The sequence below is a fragment of the Panthera uncia genome (assembly GCF_023721935.1).
Source record: "Panthera uncia isolate 11264 chromosome A3 unlocalized genomic scaffold, Puncia_PCG_1.0 HiC_scaffold_12, whole genome shotgun sequence".
NCBI lineage: Eukaryota > Metazoa > Chordata > Mammalia > Carnivora > Felidae > Panthera > Panthera uncia.
The window spans coordinates 9,132,368-9,148,470 of NW_026057579.1; the positions used below are offsets into that span (position 1 = coordinate 9,132,368).

The 16,103-nt window shown below is 43.0% G+C and overlaps 1 protein-coding gene across 1 annotated transcript in view; it reads right to left on the reverse strand.

Moving 5' to 3' along the window:
* Positions 1-418: 418 nt before the first annotated feature.
* ARHGEF33 (Rho guanine nucleotide exchange factor 33) overlaps positions 419-16,103 on the reverse strand; it is a 66,419-nt gene continuing 50,734 nt past the window's right edge. The window contains exons 16-18 of the mRNA XM_049652716.1: positions 15,926-16,030; positions 10,709-10,848; positions 419-3,785 (exon numbers count right to left, since the gene is read on the reverse strand). Coding sequence (XP_049508673.1) covers positions 3,656-3,785; positions 10,709-10,848; positions 15,926-16,030 — 375 coding nt within the window. The 3' untranslated portion in view covers positions 419-3,655. The remainder of the gene's footprint in view (positions 3,786-10,708; positions 10,849-15,925; positions 16,031-16,103) is intronic.

The following is a 16,103-nucleotide window of genomic DNA, read 5'->3' on the forward strand; positions in this document are numbered from 1 at the left end:
GCCAAAGAATCACCTGGGTGCATTTAAAATGCAGATACCTGGGGGGCGCCTGGGTGGCTCAGTCGGCTAGGCGTCCGACTTCGGCTCAGGTCACGATCTCACAGTTCGTGGGTTCGAGCCCCGCGTCGGGCTCTGTGCTGACAGCTCAGAGCCTGGAGCCTGTTTCGGATTCTGTGTCTCCCTCTCTCTCTGACTCTCCCCCATTCATGCTTTATCTCTCTCTGTCTCAAAAATAAATAAACGTTAAAAAAAAAATTTAAATGCAGATACCTGGGCCCCACTCTCAAATTTATTCCAATAAAGTGGGACTGAACTAGTCGCCAGGAATCTGAATTTTTACAAGTTCTCTCATGGAGAAAGTAAAGTGTTAGTAAAGACTTGAAGAAGGTAAGTGAACAAGTCATGAGGTGCTATAGAAAGTACTATTCAAAGGATTCTCCCTGAGCAAGGAAGAAACAGTCTAATGGCAAGCCCCAGATGGGTTTCAACTATTTGTCATAGGGCGAAACAGAGGACCCTGGAGCGCTGGTCCACACATTCCTGGTTCTCCAAGCTTCCAGTTTTAGAGTCAGTAAAGTGGGGCAAATCCTTGTTTAGGCTTGTATACAGACCACACCCAGCTACAGAAGGGACCTGCTGGCCCTCCCAGCTTGTGCAGAAATACCCAACTCATCTTTTGGTGGGGCGCTTCCTTCTGTTTAGGGACCCAAACACTTCCAGAAGACAGCCGTGGTCCCCTACGTAAACTGTACTTCTCCATGGGACTGGAGCTCACAGATGGAGGAATTGCAAACCTCTTTCCCACCCTGATTTCATCTTTAATGCAACATTACATTAAATGTCATTAAGAAACATCATCAAAGATCCTATCTCTGCTGTCAATTTACAATACTATGAAGTGACCCAGGACAACACAGAAAAGAGTAGCACTTTCTTTCTTTTTCTTTTCTTTCTTTTTCTCTTTTTTTCTTTCCTTTCCTTTCCTTTCTTTTTTCTTTCTTTTCTTTCCTTCTTTCTTTCCTTTCTTTCTCTCCTTTTCTTTCTTTTTCTTTCCTTTTCTTTCTTTCTTGCTTTTTCTTTTCTTTTCTTTTCTTTCTTTCTTTTTTTGTGGAAAGATGTTTGCAAATGTTAATACTGTGAAAAGGACAGTAGTGCTTTTACTGCTCTAGAAGACAACAGTGTTTTATTTCTTTTGTGATTGGTATTTTTCCTAAAAAGAAAAAAAAAAAATGAAAGGCAAGAAGGTAAAGAGACAACCCTGAAGCTCTGTCAAATCATGAGCAGAAATTATTCTCTGCAACTATGTACTGTTCTAGAGGTGGAAAGGAATTTTAAAAGATATGTCATAGTTCCTGCCCTCAAGGGGACTCAACATTCTTGTTGGGAAGACAAGACAAATATATAAGAAGATAGACAAGTTACGGCACCAGAGATCATAGAAAGATGAGGGACTTACCCAGGGCCTTGAGGACTGGCAGGGGGAAGGAGGCTACAGAAAAGGCATGACGCAAGGGGCCATGGCTCACCAGCAGGCAAGAGAAGCCCAGTGTAACTGAGGGCCGGGAGTCCAGTAGGCTGGCAAAGTAGGAGACAGCAGCCAAAGAGAAGACTTGACACCATGCTGGACAGACAGCCTTGAAGGTCAAGTCGAGGAGTTCAGAATTTGTAGACAAAAAAGAACGTTCAGAGAGTTTCACACAATGCAGCATTTGGGAATATTAATGTGTTAAGAGAAGTACAGGACTGATGCGGAGCTAGAAAGCTACTGGAAAAATCCAGATACCAGGTGAAGGAGACCCAGGGAGTAGCAGCACTAATTATTACTAGTTTTACATGCTAGTTTCATAAAATACAATGAAACTGAGTTGTGCTACCGATGTAACATCAAGATTCTTTCAAAGAATGTTATCAAAATGAAAATCTGGGAGGTGTGTGAAGTTTTTGAAACCTTCCCAAGTAATCCATCATTTTTATGATAACCATTATGAAGGGGAAAGAAATTTTATTGTTTTTACATTTTACTTAAAAGACTGTGACTTGCAGTTCACTTTCCATATCCAGTCAGTTCTGCATTGTGCTCTCAGACCCTGCCCCCGAACCTTCTTTGGCCTACTAAACAGAGATAAATCTAACTTCAAAGGAGTTCATTAATTTCAGGAAAATGAAAAGCTTGGCTTAACCTTAAATACTGGAAACTCCCAAAACTTGACAGCAATCCTGTAGACATTCCAGACCCCCTACTGTTCAAAGGCTAATGGATGAGTTCCTAATTAATCATCAGACTTGTAGAAAACGTGTAACAAGTAAAACTTTACGATTTTATCAAGCAGTACATTCCTAGAGGAAGAGCCTCTAAAGAAGTCAGTTTGGGTACCAAGATTTTGAATGAGTGGTAGCCAAATGCCTCTAATTCATTATAGATAACTGCCTGGGAAGAGAGACAAATTGTTTAAAACTAATTTTTTTTCTATTATTCTTGTGTTAGGGGCATGTCAAGGCTGTGGACCATCCTGGACATGGGGAAGCAGAGCACATTTTATTATCCTGTAGCCATGAAAGCCTCACTGCAATGATTCCTCTGTCTGAGCTGTTAAGAACTCTGTTTGTTGTGTTTTTTTTTTTTTAAACAGCTTACTTCTGGAAAACAGAACAAGGTCTTACCAGCCCTAAATTTTCATCCTGTTCCGGTGTTTTGTAGCAACTGCTGTGCATGTGCTATTAAAGCACTGATGTTGTTGCCACCTTCTTTCCAGACTGAAGAAAGTCTTTTAAAAGAAGACGTAGCTAAATAAGTTTTTTTTTTTCCCCCAACCCATCTGCTTATGAGTGTATGTGACACTCAGGATCACTAATGTGTCTCTGAATCCTGAGAACTCAATAACACATAGACTCTAGACTATTCTCATCTGCAGCACAACTCACGCAAGTGAAAACGTTTCTTTGGCCTCCCAGTCTCAAGAGAAATCACTGTTCCCTGTACTGATTCTCATAGCCACAGAGAGAGAAATACTACTCTTCTGGTTCTCTTCCCATTTGGAGACCAGTGTGTCTATAACCCTTGAACCTTCTATGTCATGGTGTAAGCACAAATTCTCCACAACTCAGATTGGCAACACGTAAAATACAACTCTTTACTGATCCTTTGCCTTAAGGGATGTTGGGTATTGCTTTGGGGAAGACATATAGCAAGACAGAACTGGCCCCTAACATCGTGTATATTAGCCTAAGAACATTGGGATGAATTAATAAGGTAAATGCCTAGGAAGCATAAAATTCACATCCATGTTACACGCTCAATTTTATACTGGGGGGGAATGACTTTAAGTTGGAAGTTTTTGTTCTTACAAACATTTATTTTCCTCCAAATTTATTGTGTTTCTATAATGCTGTGAAAAGTCTTCGTTTCCCTGTTCCCAAGTGCTGAAGTTCAAAAAGCCAGCTCTCAACCACAGGCTAATCTTCATCTCTTCAATGTCTTGTATGTTGATTTAGCTTCATATGTAAGTATTTATATTAGTTTTCCTCAGGGACTTATACATCTATATATATATATATATATATATATATATATATATGTATATATATATTCCTACACAGATATATACAAGCTTTTTACCCTCATCTTACCACTTGACAATACAACTTTAAGTATGTTTTACACAGCTGTTCCTTGGTCAAGGTCATTTGCAAGAGCAAGTCGGTTTCTGAAGAAATCTTGTTTGGTGGGTGAAGGATCCATTGAGGGATTCTCATTAGTTTTTTCCCTGTATTCTGATCCACTGGACCTAAAATCTCAGCACACAGATAAAGTACAGGTTGATTTGGTTTTAATTGTTTTCAGATATTTTATCTATCCAAATTGTTTTGCATTTGTAAAAACAGTTGCCTCTTAGATCTGGAATAATTTTTACTTCCCCTGAATTTCATGACTCAGGACATGTGTAGCTAAAATTTGCAAAGAACATAAAGAGAATTTCTGTCTAATGCTTTATGGAGACAATTGTGACAACTGTGTATGTTAGTGTAAGATATTATGTGATAACACTGTAAAAGGGAAATAAAGGCTCAGAAAATTTAGTAAATCCTATTTTTGTTTCAACCGAGTAACTACTCCACAAATTACCAAGGCCCTTAAATTAAAATGGATGGAATTCATTGGTCTCAACTGAGGTTATCTAACAAGGGCCATCATTGAATTTGGGCATTACATTACAAACTCTTGCTGTTGCTTGTTTTCATTTTTAAATGAAAAATTTATTGAAGCCAACCACACACATATGCTACATTTGGTAGAATTCAGAAATTAGTACAGTAGTCAGATTGAGGAGATTCTATAATCTCAACCACCACAAAGGAGACCAAGCCCAATCAATAGTCAACAACTCAAATCAGTCCAATGGAGTCCCCAGTCGAGGGTGCATTCTTCCTTTATCTTGGTTAAGCCAGTTGGGTAATCCATCCCAGCTCTGCACCTTCTCCAGTTTGTTCATGTCAGAAGTCCCTGGAGGGAGGAGGCTTTCTGGAAATAACCTTTGAAAGGCTAGGCTGGGCCCTTTGGCTAGCTTAAACTCAGAGCTAGAATGGGTAAAACTAGCCCACTGACTGAGAACCAGTATCAAAAGACCTCATGCAGGATGTATGGAAGTGATGTTAGACATGAAATTCTTTGTCCAAAGCTCCTATACAACTGAACAAGTTCTCCATATGCTGAGGCAGAATCAGGCATGCTTCCACCATCCACAAAAGAAAGGTAAGCTCTTTCACTATCATTGGTATGCTACAAGTCCTCACTGTTGTTGTTAGATAAGTTAACTATGACTCTTATCAGTTACTGAATTAATTGGGCAGAATTCAAACATCCCTTTACATTATTCAAGGAAAGCAGCTGGATCCACACAAAGACTAAAATCCTGATGTCTAGAAATCTGATGACTGACTGGAGTTTTTTACTCTTCACCCTGATACTTGGCCTCACAGATGAAGCCAGAGCTGCCTACCATGTTTTCTACTTCCAGTCAGGAAGAAGCACCATCCCACTACATCCCAGGGCACGGAGGAAAAACTATTCTTTCTCACCACACCAGTGCATCTGGGTACTCATCAGGTAAGATTATATCTGGCTGGGGTGAAAGTCCTTTTCCTTTTGAGAAGCCCCCTTGAAACAGCCTTCACGTGCCCCCCCCCCAAAACTCTACACCTTCTCTCAACTCAGAACTCCCACCTACTTCCAGTTCAAATCATCCCTGATTAGTACAGTTGTACCCAAAATGTTAGGGAGATATATTTTTGACCATTTTATTCCTTCCCCATATCTTCTTTTATACAGAAGGCTAGGAATGCTTATAGTTATGGGGGGTGGGAAGTAGGAAGCAAGATTTGAATCTGGCTGGTGTTTCTTCTGAATGTTCCCCCACATGGCAGTTTCTGATCAGAAAGCCATTAGTCAGAACTTAAAATCTTTACCTCTCATTTCCCCTCTTAGCTACATCTGATCTCTCCAAAACCCAATATGTCACACTTTGATGGTTCCAACATGCAACTGTTTAGTGTTTACCTGGAAATGGGAAAGCTTTGATGTCACCACCAGCCCCAAGGACCACAGAAATCTTCACCAGTTGCGTTCCCATTTCTGAAACAAATGCCAAAATCGCCCTGTCTAGTTTTCAAAGTCCACAAACTCAGCTTAGTATTTTCTTTTTTTAACCGCTCTTCTCACAAACCGCCTTCTCTGTGTCTCCAGGTGTGTGCATTTCTCGATAGTAACTATTAATTAACTAATGGCTAACTTGCTAATACTTCTCAAAATCCAGCATTCTACGGTAGCCAGAACTATAAGCTTATTTTTACCCTTGTAAAGGTAATTTTAACTGATCTCTTTACATGCTTACATGGTATGTGGTCACTTGGACTCTTCCAAATGTGTGGCTATGAGGCTCTGATGTAATGTGTACCTAAATTACTGGGAAATACCTACAGAATCTAGGAGAAATCGCCAGCGTATTTGCTTGTATTCCCTTTATCTATAAAACAGGAATGGCTTTTGAGCTCCTGGGGCCATTCTGGTTGAATGCAGGGCAGATCTGAGCAGACACTGGAGGGGCAGGCAGGCAAACACTTGCTGGACCAAGGTACAATGGCTGCCAGTACATTGGGACACATAGCCATCCAAGTGTTTGATGGAAAGAGAACAACCTGTTGCTAAGTTCCCTTCTACTCAGTCCACACAAAGAAAATAACAAGCTGGGTACATTATACAAGTACAGATTTGCTACAAATAAGCCTTGAAAGTTTGTCTGGAGCTTGGAAAGGGAGGAGGGGTAGAATCCAGCGCCTTGGAACCCTCTGACCTAAGAAGGGCTGGTTTTCTGATTGGAAAGATTGTTCACTGTGAAAGCTTCAGGAGCACATGGAAAAGTAAGGGAGCAGGGGAACACCATCCTGTCAGCCAAATGAGTCAGCCCTAGTAATCAACAGGGTAACACAATGAGCACTCATTTAGTATATGTCTTTTGAGTGCTTAATATCCTCTAGGTACTGAACCTTCAGCTAGGTTACCCTTACATCTGAACTGTAAGCTTCTAATGGGCGAGAACTATTTCTTTTACTTCTTTTGTGCTGGACAGAACCTAGTACACTGACTTAGTGATTGATTTCAAATGACCTATTAAGAAAAATTTGTAATGAGGTTTAAGTAATCTAAAATGTTATGCCTTTAATCACCTCCTTCAATTTTAAAGTTATGTAGGGAAATGAGATGGGAAATGAGAGAGAAACCCACAGTGGGTAAGAAGAGGAGAAGGACTTGAGATAGGCTTTGAGGAGGCAAAGAAGAAGGTGAGGGTAAAATTATCAATTAAATCTTTAGGAGTCCTGCTTTCAATGACATGATCTTTTCCACTGCCCATATACTAAAACATATGGGCATATGTTTTATGTTGGGCATATACTAAAACAACTGATAAGTCACCAAAAGAAGAGAATTCACTGACGTTCAATTAAATGGGGATGTAGAATTAAATGGGTGTGTGTGTGTGTGCGTGTGTGTGTGCTTGCACGTGTGTGTGCGTGTGCATGATTAATGGATTTTGATGTGATTGGTGCAGGGAGGAGACACTGAGGTATGTAAGTTATAAAGTGTTAAAGAGGAAGGGAATGGGTAAGGAAGGAGAATTAGTCATTTGGAAGCCATATTCTTTTTCTTCTACTCTCCCAAATTTGCAGATAAAAAGAGCATCTACTTCCTCCATGCCACACCCCTAACCAAGAATACTTACTAAAGTAAGTGCAGGATTTATATATAAAGTAGCATTTGCCTCACACTTCAGAATAGTCTAGATATAAGTCTTTGACAGCCTCCATGTACAGCCTTCTAGAATGGAGTTTGCCTTACTCCCTGATCAAAGGCAGGGAAATAAGGATTCAGTGCAGCAGTAGCCTATCACATTAGGTCTGTTTCTGGCTTCTAAGGATCTGCATTAAAAATTTTTAAAGTCACTTAACATTTTCAAGCTTTAGATACGTATAGTCTTTATGCTGATCAATTCTGGGCAGCTTTCAGGGACATGTGACCTGGTATCTACCCAGGACAAATGTGCCTGAGATAGAAATAATCAGAGCATCATTCTTTTCCCCAAATATCTTGGGTGTTTTTCAGGATTTTGTTTTTAATGATGTCAACTTGACTCTCCCTTTTGAATCCTTGTGGGTATGAGCATTCATTCGGCCCTCCCAGCCTCAGAGGGAAGAGAACCCTTTCTCAGGTTTTCTGTTGCATCTGGCTCCATGCCTAGCTTCATCCCGAAGCAGCATTCTGGGTGTGTGGGGCCACCAGCCAAACAAGCCCCTATGGATACAAAAAGTGTGTCAGTGTAGACAGGAATGAGCCTCCAGAGGGCTGTGGGAGAGGCAGGCAGCGAGCCCCAGGTGTGACACAGGTGGCTTTTCTGGCACTAGTCCATTTTGGACCTCTGAGGCCAGGTTCTGGCATGGTTTTGGTACCCAGGATTAACCACTTCTTAAAGTCACAGGGCTTGCTGCCAGCCTGACCTCCCAACACATGGGAGGAGAATAAGCTAAATGTCTCGTTCCAGTTCCTCCCTGTACCTGTCCACATGCCTGACTTCAGAGTGCAAGCTCCTATACAGCAGCTGGGACTGTGTCGTTTGTGATTCCTATACAAGCGTCTCATACAGTACGTGCATGTAAGAAAGAATGCTCAACTACTGAGAAGAATGGTGTGTTCTCATCTGAATTAAGAGTCACTGACCTTTCTGTGCTACACTGGGACCTTCCTGCCCTTCCTCTCCATCTTAGCATAATGGAGCAAACTTCCCCACGGTTCTTCCTTGAGAACACTCAGGAGAAGGTACTCAAGCTGCTTCTCTATCCTGTGCAGAGTCCCAGAGCGCACGCTGTGGCACCGTGCACACAGGCGATAAGCAAGTATCACCTGGTGGTGCTCACAGTCCAACCCCAGATGTTCAAAGCCAGGAAAGCCTGCCGGAGGGAAGAGCCATCTGTGTGGTACCCCCCTTTACTTCCATTCAGGTAACGCTTCAGATTTTAAATACAAAGGCAGCAGCACGATTGGTGGCAGTATTGTGATTGATGCAGGAAAGACTGATCTATGAGAAAGGATGAGAAGGCTAAGGGGATCCATTTAACCCTCTAAGAAGAAGGATCCCCCAAAGGTACAAGAAGACAGAAAGCAATCGACCAACATGAATTTGGAGAGTCCACAGCTAGTCCTCAGCATTGTGCCAAGGGAGGTGGGGAGCTACAGAAAGATAAGTCAGGTCTTCCACATGGTGAGTCTTTAAAATTATAGGTCCCAACGCCATATTAATTTCTTGTTCCAGGTGTTAAAAAGATGTGATTACTCAGATTGATCTAAAACAAAGCCAACAAAGCAAATCTCAGCACTAGGAAGAACTCAGGTGCTTATCTTGGGCAATCTCCCACTTAGTGTAGGAATCCCTTCCGTTAGCACCCCTGAGGAGGGCCACCGTCTTCTACTCAGGAGAACCCACACCCTCATGAGGGAGCCAGCTCCGGATTCAGGCACCTCTTACCCATTTCTCCTAGTTCTGCCCCCTGGATACACAGAGGACAAGTCTACTCCCTCTGCCTCAAGTACTGGCAGAGCATTTTCTAACATCTCTCTGAAAAAAGGAAATTTGTGAATCCATGGCTCATTGCTTTCCAACAGACAGTACCCACTCATTATAAATGTCAGTGGGCAAAAAGTAGCTGTTTGTTTTGGGAATACTGTGGTTTTAAAAAAGAGATAGGCTCAAGCAGTGCCTATCTTAGGAGTCCTTAGAAGGATTTAGGGGCCTAAATCCCAAGGTCAGGCTGGAGAGTTGTCTCCTTCCAGGTCTCTCCACCCCGGCCAAACATGATAGAAACAGGCACTGGGCCGAGAAAAATCTGTCTATGAACCTAAAGAGAGGGATACAAGTCTTAACTCCTCACCCCTTGCATAAAGGGATCTAGCAACAGGCATGCACCGGACTACCTCAGCAGAAATTAGCTGTGTCTAATTGCAATACTGTTGCTCTCTTCCTCTTTCTCATTCTTCCAGTAATAACAGGCAGGGATCCTCAGTCAGAGATCCACTAATCTCAGTACCACCCTCCCCATAGGAGAAAAATTAGACAAACCATGAAAAAAAGTTCTTACTCCAGGCCTGTCCTCAACTCTTCCATCAAAACCGTTATCTAAATCAGCCAGTAAATTCTACCCTCAAGGATAAAGTGATTTCCCTGTACTTCCTCACTTATCAGCAACTCTCCAAAGGCAGCAATATACTTTGCCATCCACTAAATGTTTAAAACTGACTGCAAGAACCACCTCTACCGAGAGAAACTAAGTAAGGGTGAAATCTCTCTAAAGGAGGGGGGGGGTGGCCTCAGGCCCAGTGGAGATAGAGACAGTAGTCTCTCAGGCAGACAATGGCTGGACTGGACAATCCCTCTAAGGTCAAACTCTAAATGCTCAGATCTCTCTTCCTTACATTTCATGCTGGGGTTTGGCCACCTTCTCCCAGTCTGTAAGACAGTGCTGGTAAGTGCTGGCCAAAATGCCTGGTGGGTGATTTCATACAACAAGGACTTAGAACCTTAGAAGGACCACAGAAGGGAAATGTCTTGTTTTTGTCTCCTATGGAGTATGGAAGCTCCATTAAAGTGATTTTTTAACTAGGGCCCAAACCAAATTCATTCTATCATTTCTGCTAGGGAAAACACTAGCAGAAGTCCCAATAAACATGTACTAGCATCCGGGATAACTATAGACTCCTACAGGCAGAAGTGCTGAGATCCCTTGGAAAACTTTCCACAGGTGGGGAGATTCGCATGGAACCTCCCATTACACCCAACCCCACGCCTCCCAGTCTAAAAGGGATTTGATTGTCACCAGCTCGTTACCCAGGGGACCTCCTCTGCTTACTCTCCTCAGACACATGACTTGGGAACAAGGAAGCAGAGCTAAAAGATAGAAGAGGCAGAGGACAGGGCTGAGTTTGCTTTTAACTCTAGGAGATTACAATGAGAAACATCCTGACCTGGCAGGAATCATGGCTACTGGCTGCAGGCACTGAGCTTGAAGCAGTTGAACCAGGCTACTTGAAACTTATTACTATTAAAACCTCAAGATTTAGCCCAAAGGGAAAGGAGTTATGATGCTGTCTTGTCTAAGGGCTACTCACTTCTTTTTAAAGAGCTTGCGGAAGGAGCTGCGAAAGCCCCCTTTCTGGTCTTGCCTGGGGTTTTGATCGCTGAAAGAGGTCTGTTCGCTCTCTCTTTCTTCCTTTGGACAGAATCTGGTGGTATCTTCTAAATGCATCTCCTGAAAACACAAAAGAGGGGTGTTTATTTACTCTTTTCCAAAGCTAATATCATCCTGACTGGGACAATTTTTTTACCTTCTGTCACTCTCCTCTCCCACCCCAACACACTAATGGTGAGCACCCTATTCCAACTAAAGCAAACCTAGGCTAATTAAGAAATCAGAAGTTGAGGGGTGCCTGGGTGCCTCAGTTGGTTAAGCGTCTGACTCTTGATTTCTGCTCAGGTCATGATCTCACAGTCGTGAGATTGAGCCCCATCAGGCTCTTCACTAAGCATGGAGCCTGCTAGGGATTCTCTCTCTCCCTCTCCCCCTTCCCGTTTCCTGCTTGCACATGCGTGCCTCCTCTCCCTCACTCTAAGTAAATAAATAAACATTAAAAAAAATGATAAATCAGAAGCTAAACAGAGGACAATTTTCTGCTGAGTGCAGAAATAATTTGTATGTATCAAGGCAAACAGTCTTAGAGTAGGATTATCCTATAACAATAAAGATGAGGACATAAAGGAAGTTAGCAAGTATCTAGACTATGGAGAATAACTTCTTATTCTGGCACCAATACTGTTCTGCTGGAAAACAAGTAGTGGTCCCCCCACATCTCTGCATATGTTTCTCTTTCCACAAAATAAGGCAGTTTCTTGATTGTAATGTTAGTTTTAAACTCATGTTCCTGACTCTCCTAGACATAAATGAGGGAAGGAGGCTTTGAGAGGTCAGATCTGTTTAGAAGTAAATGGCAACTATGTATATCTGGGCATGTACGTGCAAGTGTCTGTGTGCGTGCCACACATTTCCAACCTGCAAATACACCTTTAATACGGTTTTTATAATTCTTAGTCCGTGGTATTTGGCGTGCGAAGTAAAAATAAATAAAAAAGGCTCTATCTCCTGTGAACTTTCTAGTTTCTTTTTAAACGTGAGATGTGCTAGGGGTGCCTCCGTGGCTCAGTCTGTTAAGTGTCTGACTTCGGCTCAGGTCATGATCTCGTGGTTCATGAGTTCAGGCCCTGCGTTGCGCTCTGTGCTGACAGCTCAGAGCCTGGAGCCTGTTTCAGATTCTGTGTCTTCCTCACCCGCTGCCCCTCCCCTGCTCGTGCTCTGTCTCTTTCTCTCTCTCTCTCTCTCAAAAATAAATATTTATAAATAAATAAATAAATAAATAAATAAATATGTGAGATGTGCTAAATAAAAAATGCACTTATATTTATGTTCCATATGAACAAAATATTTACTATGAGGGTGACTGAAACTTAAAAGTAACCAAAAATAGCTGCTTAATTTTGAACGTGAGAACCCAAGAAGTCAAAGCAAACACTACCCGAAACTTTCATGAACTGGATGGGTGACTGCTTGCTGACAGTGAAGTGAAGCGTGGGGATTTTTTTCTTTTTTTTCAGGAAACATGGGTTTGACTTTGAGAACTTAACGTGGGGTTGTAGTAGCAGATCTAGAGATTCTCTGGACTCTACTAAGAGTCATAACTAAACTATGGAGAGCAATATCTTGATGGCTTACTGTGGCATTTTTCAAAGTGTGGTCCTAGAGCAAGAGAATCAACTGGAGCTTCTATTTACAATGTAGGTCCCTGGGGGACCTGGGGGGCTCAGTTGGTTGAGCAGTCAAGCATCAGACTCTTGATTTCTGCTCAGGTCATGATCTCATGGTTCATGAGATCGAGCACCACAGAGGGCTGCACACTGACTGCGGACCCTGCTTGGAAATCTCTCTCTCTCCCTCTCTCTCTGCTCCCTCCCACCTCTCTCTCTGTCTCTCTGTCTCTGTCTCTGTCTCTCTCTCTGTGTCTCAAAATAAATAAATAAACTTAAAAAATAAAACATAATATGTAGATCCCTGAGCCCCACCCAGACTTTCTGAATCAGAAACTCTGGAGTTAGGTCTAGGTAATCCTTATGCACACTTAGATTTTAAAAATCAGTGGTTTGAATTATCCTCCTGCCCACCTGTACTTAATGTTTGTATGACACCCCGGGGAAGCTTGCTAAAATGCAGAATCTGATTCAGTAGGTCTGGGGCAGGGCTCAAATTCTGCAATTACAATTAAGCTCCCAGGTAATGAATTACTAGCCCAAGGATCACACTTTGAAAACTGGGCTTTTAGGGACTATTTAGGAACTACATATATTAAGTCTAAGGAAAATCTCTCTGTGCAATCATGATCTTGATTATATCTTGCATTTATATAGCATCCCAGACTTTACCAAAGCATTCTCACATACTTTATCTTTCTTGGCCTGACCCTACAACAACCCTGTGAGTTAAGTAAGGTATATATTGGCTTATTTTTACAGATGAGAAAACTGGAGGCACAGAGATGCCAAGTGAATTGTCCAAAAGCACAGAGCTATTTGTCAGCAGAGCCGGGACTAGAACCCAGATCTCCTGACACCTAGTCAGGTTCTCTTTGCACTAAATCATGTTGCTTTCTCTCCTGACTCTGAGACACAGGGTTTGGCTGGTTCCGCAGGGCAGGGGTGGAAGATACACAGAGTATATTTAAGGAGATGGAACAGTAAGAGCTTTATACATCTCAGCAGGAAAGAGCTGACACCGTTAAAGACACGGCTTTTGAATGGTTCATCTTTTGCCAACTAAAACCCCATCTCACTTTCACCTCAAAAACACTCACACTCACATGCACACACATACACATATATTCACAAACATAGATGTGCCCTATACACACATGCATGTACATCCCCACCCATACACACGTGCACACACATAGACCCACAGACACACACAGCCTCGGCCCACCTGGACTTTGCATTCTGCCTCTCTCTAGGATTCCTAATGATCCACACCTTCTAGATTTTTAGAAAGAAAAATTTTGTCCAAAAATGGAAATAATAAGGTGAACTTTGTGTGAAAACCTCACATGCTTGGCAAATTTAGGGATAACCGTAAGAGAAAAGGCCTGTTTTAATTGATCTCTGTTTGATATCTCCTAGTGTCACTTTCTGAACTGACTTGACTCATGTCTGACACTGTTAAGGAATGAAACTTGCTGTCTAGTATGTGTGATTAATAGTCCCTGATATATTGTTTAGTATTATCTGGTATGCCTGATAAACAGCCACAAATATTTTACTTACTGTTTGCTTCTCAGGTATATTGTTATCTCTGATTAATGGGTTTTTTTTTTCCTGTCAATTGTTGAACTCCCATTTTTTCACATATTAAATAGGGGGATAAAAGATACTTCTATGAGCATGTGAAAAGCATTCTTTGCAGCTTAGACTATACTACTTAGAAGGTTCTGTATGTAAATCTTTGCCCATCCCAAGTCACTTTGAATTGGCATTATTATTTCCTATCTCCTTCCCTTGTTAATGAACTTTTAAAGTTCAACACATATCCAAGATTGAGTTGTCTAAGAAATTTTGCCTAATAGAATTTTGTAATGCTCAGAGTTGAAAATCAGAGCCCCCACAAAAAAACAAAAAAACAAAAAAACAAACAAACAAAAAAAAAAAAACAACTCTGGGAACCCTGGGGGAATCCCAGCAATTTTAGCTGAGCATAGGAAGGTCCCTCTGCAGAAACCAGTCAGATTTGGATTCCTGGAGTCCAGATCAGCTACAAGTTCCAAGGTTCTTCACAACCCAGTCCCTTCCTGTTCCTGGGGCCTGTCACATTTGTTCATATTTCCCTATCTCACTCGTCATCTAGGCAGCTTTTAAAGCTGAATTCAGACATTCAGTTTATCCAGGAGGCCCTCTCTGACCATCATCACCCCAGGAAGGTTTAAATACCCCTCCCCTGTGTTCCCACAGTTTATTATAATTCTGTGTTTCTGTGTTTCCTCCCTGCGATAAGCCAGTGGTCCTGGAGGTCAGAGACTAGGCACCATTCATTTCTGAACCCTCAGCACATAGGACAGAGCCCAGTGGGAAGCAGGTGCTCCGTGTCTGCTGAAAAATGAATGAATGAAAGGAGTCAGTGATCCTCACTCTGTCCCCACTCACTTGGAAATAGGAATAGGTGTATAGGGCCCTTATTCCTGGAACACCCGCCGCCTCAGCCTAGGCAAAGGATCTCCAGCGCTTGATACAAATGATACTTAATGCAGGTAAAGTTAGTTCTGGACTATATCATTTTCAAGATGTACCAATACAGAGCTGCCCTGTAAACCCTAACCACCATTTCTAAAGTGATGTTGAACAGGAAGGATGGTGGCAGAGGTCAAAGCTATCCAGCTACTCTCTGCTTAATCAGAAATTGCGTTATTCTAATCACATGCTGAGAAATTAAGTGTTTGCTCAGGAACTACTAGACCTTTCATGGGTAAGTATTTAAACACCTCTTTAAATGTCCCAAGGCTTGCAGACAGCAAGGTTAGACATCAAAATACTGAACAATGATATGGACGCTAAAGAAGGTACTTGTGAGTCAATGTCTCCTTGACTATTTTGTTGTCCCCATCCCAGTGGAGTCTGCAAAGCAGTGTAACACCCTTTCCCAGGCACAAGGTAAGCAAGCAGAAATGAACTTCGCTTTGCCGCTGACTTTGCAGGGAGTCCACTGTGAGATGGAGCCACCTGCCTCTTCCCTAGCTACGAGCAAGGCTAGTGCGTGTCGAGGAGTGGAGCAGGCTGGCACACCGCGTTGGGTTTTAAACGCCTCAACAAGAAGGTGCGCCTAGCGGGCAGAGGAAGAAACGAGCCTGGGACTTGCGTGCAGGTCTTTAAAAGTGAAGTGCAACTGTGAAGTGCCACAGCTTAAGCAGCGAGGCAGAGGACACCTCTAACTCTTGGAGGGGGCGGGAGGGGGGCGGTGTAAGCAGGTCTAACAGTCCGTCTTTCCTGCTGGCTCTTTGCCGTCATACATACACATGCAGAACACGCCCTCGTGCCCTGGCACTGCAGAACGGGCGCTACCGCTCGCCTCCGGGGGCATCTGAGGGGGCAAACCTCCGATCTGGGCTCTCCCTCGACGGCCTCCGCTCCCCCTCTGGCCAGCCCGCTTTCCCCTCCACGCTAGGGGAGCCCAGGCTGCTCCCTGGAGATCTAGGCCCGGGGCTGCCGGCGCTGTGGGTCTGGGTTCGGTTTTACTTTACCCTCCTTACTTCCAAATAGGTCTGCTTTTCGCTTTGGGACCTCTGTTGGGGGAAGAAGGTCCTGGGCGCGCCGCGGGCTGCGGCCGCCGCTGCGGCGGCGGCGGCCTGGCCGTGCGGCTGCGCGGCGCGCTCAGGACCTTCTTCCCCCAACAGAGGTCCCAAAGCGAAAAGCAGACCT